Here is a 7,500-nt window from a genome sequence, read left to right on the forward strand (position 1 = left end):
CGGCTACTTTTTACCCTACATTGAATTAATTGAAGGATTCCGTCAAACCTGAAGTAAAATTAATTTTTGATCGACTTGAATGTACCTTTTGTAACCTCAATTTCAAAATAATTATCAGATTTGATATTGCCATCTTTGAGCTACAGTGCACGGCTATAACTTTTTTCCGCATTTTTGCCTAGACCAACCGTCACATTTTTTACGTAATTCAATTACGTTTAGTTACGTCCCCAAACATATCAAGACGTTTAATGTAAAACAGGTCGTTATCGAGTAATCGTTGCATCAAGACTTGTTTTCCAAAAACAGTAAATTTTTCGTTAGTTTCATCGGTTAAGCCTTTTCGTTTGTTCAGATTAAAATGACATATTCTTATCATTCGACAGAACTGATTTCTCATGTTGAGAAATGTTGAAATTCGCCCTTGAAAAAACGCGCAAAAAGGGTTTGCCGTTCCCGGCAGCTTGAAATTGGTAGTAATGATGACATGAAGTTGTCGAAACATCATATAACGTTAAAAATCGTTAATTTTCCTTTTGAAATGGTTTTTCAAATCTTTCTTCGCTGGAAATTATCAAAAGAATGCGCTTAATTGCACACTCAGTGTCTCTGTTGATTGGAAATCGTCTTTCATCTTCAGTGCTGGAAATCACATTTCAGAGCTTCCAGATTTCACAATCGTCTGGGGGAGCATGCCCCCAGACCCCCCTAGACGAAGGGGCCTAACGGCCCCTTCTTGATACAGTCGGCTACTAGACTCAAACCAGCTGCCTACTTCAAATTTTATTGAAACCCCTGCATACTGTAAAGACTTGTGTATAAGTCGCACCTTTTTGCTTAAGTTTTGGGCCAAAATTCGCGGGCGTGACTTATATAAGAGACCCTTGTTTTCAGAGGGAGTAAACTGGCTTGTAGGGGTCACAAATTGAACTAAAAACCTTCAGTAACTAAAGATTAAACATATAATTATTGAAACCTGCTGTTGATCACTGCTTTCGGTGGTTTGAACTGGAAGCTCCAAAGGAGCTGTCTGTTTGCATCTTCAGGTTCTAAACCCGAATCTTGCTCGCAAGTAGTTCTTTCAAGCGTTTCATTTCAACTTCGTTTGCGCAGTTAAACACTAACTGGCATGGAATCTCCATTCCTCCGCACAGCTGCTTACAATATCGTTTATGACTGATCACCTCAACACTGATTTCTCCACTACGTGCAGGAAAATACCATGCTATTTGGGAGAACTCGCAAGGCAAATAGCCAACCGTTTCATTGCGTTTTTCTCCGATCGATGCCTTCCACGTATAGGTCTTGATAAACATGATGCACAGCTGATGCGAAAGGGAATGTTTCCATGTCCAGACTTTTGTCGTTAAATGACTGCGTGGCTACCAAGCAAACGCTTTGAATCGTTTTCCTGCACTTTTTTCGTGCAAATTCTAACGTTTTCATTACAACTGTGGGCTTTAGAGATGAAGACAACTGTTGTCAGTCACAGGGAATAGGGAAATTGATTAAAAAGAAGCTTTTAAAAGGTATTTTCAGAATTGATTAACTTGTTAAGTCCAAACCGGCCTAAACCGGCCAGACATATTTTACTCTGTCTAACGCCAGACAATTTTACTCCTCAATGGGGAGCCCCTGGGATTCAACGGGTTAAATTAACGCCCCTGCAAATTTTGTGCGAACAAACGACCAACTTTTTTTACAAGAGTGCTTTTATGGAGTTCTTATTTTTTCCAATATCATGCTTGAAAGTTGGGGGTGTAGTTTATACATGAGTGCGGCTTATACACAAGTCTTTACGGTAGTTCCATATAAACAGACTCTGGCATCATCTTGGCTTGACGCCTCGCTGTGTGTGCACATGGCTACGCTATGAGTGTTTATTCATTAATATTTTATGAAGGATTTATGCATTAAGGACTGCAATTTTCCTAAGCTACAACCCTGTAGTCCTCTTTCTTTCAAAACCAAAAATTAACACAAATCAAGTTTTATTTTAAACTTACTTGTGTCTTGTAGGAAGGTCTGTAAAGCTGACATAAAATTCCTTCGTAGGAGGCACTTGACCTCTGTCTCTAGCAAAGTTCCTGACTGCTCGACACAAATATGGAAACACTCTATAGAACAGAACAAAGGTAACTTCGAAAACTGGTAGGATAAAGCTTCAAATTCTACTGTACTTGGCCGATTTACATTGTAGCTATAGGTAGTTTCCAAGAACACTTGGAAATCTGAAACAAAGGAAAATCAATATTGAACTGGCATGACTATTCTGGTTATGGGGATAGGGGTGAGAGCTAGGGGGTAGGGGGTAGGGGATTAACAGTACCATAACTGAAACAACCCAAACCTTTACAAAAATGCTCACCTTAGGCCTAACACTATGCTTTAGATCATTTTTAGGCCTAAGGTCAGCATTTTTGTAAAGGTTTGGGTTGTTTCAGTTATGGTACCCTTCACCCCTATCCCCACCCCTGGAATAGTCATGCCATATTGAACTAGCTTTAAAAATTTGGAACCAACTTGTTCAATTTTGAATTTTCCTTTGTTTGAGATTATGATAACGAATACCAGACAAAGAAAAATCAAAATTATTCCAGAGAATCAAACTTGTACATCTCACCCTGACAGTCAACCACCTTTGCGCAGATCCACAAGGAAACGAAGAACTAGAAAGATTCTTGACTTATAGTCTAGAATCCTAGTTAGGGTTATTAACGTTGAGGGCATGACTGATTTGAACTACAGATAAAGCCCATGCTTATCTATTGCTCATTTGTTGTTTACTGTTGGACTCATTTTGAGAATTTAGATCTTGTGGACAGTTACCAAGTCTGTTCATTTATTTCATTGGGGTATTAAACTGTACATCGTTTATCTGTTAAAGAGAGGAAGGAGATGTAATGCTCAAAGATAATTATTATAAATGGGAAGTTTAGTAACTGGATATAATTTGCAAGTTCACGTTTATCCCATGAGGATTCTTGGGAAGGATTCCTTCACCTTTAAGGCCGTCCATGTTTTTGTAGATGTGTAAAAATCATTTATTTATCATAAGCACCCGGAACCACTGTATGAAGGAAACACTAAAACAGTTTGAACTATTCAATGATTGGTTATCCATCTTTGTTCTTACCGGTAGTATTCCTCCTGGACAAGTGTTGACAATTGTGCACTGTAAGACTCTACATCTTGATAACTGACAGTTAATGTATTACGCTCAGGCCTAATCAGCTCTTGCACTTCAGGAAGGTATTTCACCTCTCCATCAACTTCAAACCTTGGTTGAAACATGAAAATCATCAGTTCAAATTTTAAAAAATTTCTCAAGGAGGCAGTGTGGTCAAGTGGTGAGGATGCCAGAGTTGTGATCTGGAGTTCCACATTCAAGACCTATTCTCCCCACTGACTGAAGTTTTTCTTGGTAGTTCCCATTCAACCTCTAAGCTGTGCTTTTAACCCATTGACTCCTGAGAGTTAAAGTCCATAGATTTAACTCTGTCTAATGCCACACGATTTTACTTGTCAGTGGGGGTCGGTTCAGATATCAATGGGTCACCTTGTAAACTGGTCTGCCTAAGGCTAGATTTGTTGTGTTTTTCCTGAAAAGCAGTATTAAGGACAAAATTATATTACCGGTAGGATCACAAATTAATTTGTTAGGGTTTAGGGTAGGTCCTTAGGGTTTTTTTATTATACATACGGTACCGTGCTAAAGTACTGTAAGTTGACAGTCTCTTCTAGAGTCTTGATTCTCGACTCAATACAATACTTTATTTCTAAACATTACAAGCACTGTAACAAAAAGCACTATAAGTTTAGAAAAAGAAATCCAGAGGTTAACCCTATGTCAAGGATCTCCTAAATAGTAAGGAATCAACAGAAATATATCAATATAGCCATAAAATTAAACAATTCTATAAAAGCCAATTTATAAAAATAAAAATAAGAATAAAAAAATAAAGTAAAATCACAAAAAACATCAATAAAAAGTACAGAATGTCTATTCAATAAATAATCATGTGATTAGGGATATTTGGACTAGGGCAGTTTTCAAATGAGTGTCGTAAAACCAAAACCAAAGTAATTACTTTGGCCAATCAAAAAGGACGGAGACAATCCTGTAAACCAATCAAAACTCAAATTAATTAAACGTAGCCGACACAAAGCGCGAGAAAATGTGCACATGCGAGCTACCATTGGTTTTGGTTTCACTTCTGATTGGTTGAAAAAGTGGCATGAGAACTTTGAACCAATCACTGAGTGAAGTAATGAAAAACCAAAGTAATTATCTCATTACTTTCGACACTCAATTGAAAACCACTCTACATTACAATTTATTACATTACATGGAAGATCGTTCCAAAGCTTGATTACCTTAACAAAGAAGGAATATTATTTTATAACAGTTTAATTTTGTGAGTTTAGTTTGTATCTTATATCGATGGTTGGATCTCGTCTTAGTGCTCCTGCACAGTTCAAAATATTCGCTGAAATTTAGACCATTCAGTTTGAATACGATCTTGTAGCACTCTGCCAAGGATAGAAATTCCTTCAGACGTTCTAAAGAGTTCCATTACACCTGTCCTCGTACATCATCTCCTGTTGTCTTTGGCCTAGGGCGATTCATGAAGCTCTCCTTTGTACCTTCTCGATTTCATAGATGTCTTTGGCTAGATGTGGTGACCACACCGGGCTAGCATATTCCAATATCAGTCAAACTAGGGTTTCATACAGAATTGAAAAAATTCCCTTATTTTTACTACCTACTTGATCCTTGATCCTATCAAGAGGATCGACGATAGAGGATCGAGGATAGAGAATCGGGGAACGACAATCGAGTCGAGAATCAAGTCGAATAAATTTAGAAACTAATGAACTTGTTGCTTGACTGATTCCTCAATAAACTATTAAATAATAGTGTGTAACACCAAACACAACTAGGAATACAAATGAAAGACATAAAGTCAGCCAAAGTTTCCCAGAGAATGTTGTTCGGGAGTAATGCAGAAAACCGAGTGAGTCAAGTTCTCTTTCGAATCCAGTTATTGGGTTTAGTGTTTCAGTATGTTTCTATGTGATTGCGGAGGACATAATTATTCTTCAGCCGTATGATCAAAATGTACTTGACAATCACACGGACTGTAAACGGTCTGACTCTATATGGTTGTGGTATTTCAAGTTTACTCTGTACTGGCAGTACAGTATCTCTGAGAGAGAGAGAAGTGTTTGAAAGTGCCACGAGTCAAGATGTCATCACTGACCCTGAGGGAATTTTGCGGTATGTTTAGTTCAGGTGCTCTTTACTTCGGAAGAATTTAAGCTGGACGCAACCGTATGGGTAAGAAAGGAAAGATGCCCTTAGACAATGTAAAACTGCAAAAAGTAAAAAATGTTTTAAAACTGCACCCAAGTCAGGCATTACAGACGGAAACAAAACATATGTCATTGCCATTGATGAATACGTATACCTTTGGCGACACAAGAGGAGTGACTGTGCTGTTGTGTGCCAGGTGCAGATTTCAGTTCTAGGGTGTTTTTGATGTTAGCAAATTTTAAGTTTTTTACTTTGTCAATCTACCTTCCTATCTTGAAACCGTCACAATGTAACGCGATTGAGTAGTTACATGTATAAAAATAAAAGTTGGGTACTTTAATATTGATTTGCCGTGTCATGTCCTTCTTTCTGAGGCGCGAGCAATTGAGAACAAGAGCATACTGAAATGGGTCGAGGTTTTCTCAAGTCATCCAACTGCCTTTTTTATGATCCCAATACTACTGTTTATCTTCTGAAGAAATGTAAATTAATTTTTCCAAAGAAATAAACACTGAGAAGTGAAACCACTTATTTCGCTGCTTCGCACTTTTTGGGTGTTACTAAACACAAGAACAGAATGAAACAAAATGAACAAGAATGGAGCAGAACATACCGGAACGAGCCGGAATGACACCCAACTAAACTGGGATATAGCGTTTTACCGGTAGTTAACGGCGACAGATTTTTGGTTGTTTCTGTCTGTGTCAGCTTTTGCTGTGTCACATTATTCCCTAAGGGAATTGCATGTGTTTTTTACTTTTGTAACATTTGGAGCAATTTGGTCATGAGAAAAATTTTACCGGTATGTCCGTCACTAAATGAATAATTATTTGTTGTTGAAGTAATGCTTTTTTTGTGAACAAATACAGTAGCAAGAGAAACAGAATCTTACTTTAATTGTTTTTTTTTCTGTGAATCTCGGAGGTGGCTTTCACTGTGCAAGTCAAAAACCCAGTGAACATTTTTATTTCATTCTGACAGGTCAATTGTGTATTGACCAATCCCAATCAAGTTCAGCAAACCACAAAGTAATTACCGTTGCCGCTCGCCAGCTTCCCACGACCCACACGTGATGGAGATATATGGAAATAGATTCCTGCAAACCAGAAAACTCTTTTTCTCTACCTGTTTGTTGGCAATAAAGCCATCAAAGCTGAACACAGTGTTTCCTTGTTTGAAGAAAGAAGAGTCAGAAGCACAGAAAAAAGATTGATCGCTGATAATCATCTGTCAACTGACTATAGTCTGACTATCGACAGACTGTCGACCAACTTCTAACTGATACATCGGTCAAAACTACCTACAGTAAACATGATCTGACAAATCCAGCAGAAAGGTAGAGCATTTGAATGCAATTTTGGTCCAGGCGGAAATTTGAATGAGCTAGTCTTCAACATTCCAAACGCCCGGGAGGGGGGGGGGAGGTTATCGCTCATAATTTGAAACTAAACACATTCTCCGTTTAGAACTGCCTATGAGTACCACACAAAGTGAAGCCTGGTTGAAAATTTAAACGAGCAAAGTGACTGTCCTGGGGTCAAAGAATTTTGAACTATTCTTTACTCCAATAAACACAATGAATATTTAATTTAGAAAACTACAACGTGTAGCCCAGTATAAAGCTGGTATCCTTAACACTAAATAAGAACGTTTTAAACGTTCATTGGTATTGGGCTAACAGGGAAATCGGACAAAAACTTGCTCAAGGTATCATAAAAACACCGCGAGGGATGAACCGCCAGAAATGGTACGCAAAGAAGATACAAAGCTCGAATGCTCTTGATGCACGAATGTGCATGGTTCAATGAAGGATTGTTTTGTACCGTGCAAATCCCTCCAAAGAATCTAGACAGATGCTATATATTTAACCAGAATATCACTCACTCTTCGAGAAAGTCTTGAAATAGCTTTTGACAACGCTCTGCGAGATCATCGCGCACATGTGCAGCTCCAGTTGTACGATCAGCGACGTCCATCTTGCTCGAGTATCCCTCAGATGAGTGTTCGTTTGGCGCGAAAATTTCGTAACAACAAGATCCCGGATGATAAAGAGGCCCATCCTCAGCCCCCCATCTGACTATAGGGCAGAGAATCAACAAGAAACTATTTGAAACAAGACGCCAATTATTGCGTATCCGTGGGAGGCACAAACAGAAAACACAAATTGTCCAGTTACAGTGAAC

General features: G+C 38.4%; 1 protein-coding gene across 1 annotated transcript in view; it reads right to left on the minus strand.

Annotated features, from left to right (window-relative positions):
• LOC138012874 (zygotic DNA replication licensing factor mcm6-B-like) overlaps window positions 1-7,358 on the minus strand; it is a 53,547-nt gene extending 46,189 nt beyond the window's left edge. Inside the window, exons 1-3 of the mRNA XM_068859794.1 lie at window positions 7,202-7,358; window positions 3,137-3,280; window positions 2,007-2,117 (exon numbers count right to left, since the gene is read on the minus strand). Coding sequence (XP_068715895.1) covers window positions 2,007-2,117; window positions 3,137-3,280; window positions 7,202-7,293 — 347 coding nt within the window. The 5' untranslated portion in view covers window positions 7,294-7,358. The remainder of the gene's footprint in view (window positions 1-2,006; window positions 2,118-3,136; window positions 3,281-7,201) is intronic.
• Between the last annotated feature and the right edge of the window lie 142 nt (window positions 7,359-7,500).

Source organism: Montipora foliosa, chromosome 8, assembly GCF_036669935.1.
Source record: "Montipora foliosa isolate CH-2021 chromosome 8, ASM3666993v2, whole genome shotgun sequence".
Taxonomy (NCBI): Eukaryota; Metazoa; Cnidaria; class Anthozoa; order Scleractinia; family Acroporidae; genus Montipora; species Montipora foliosa.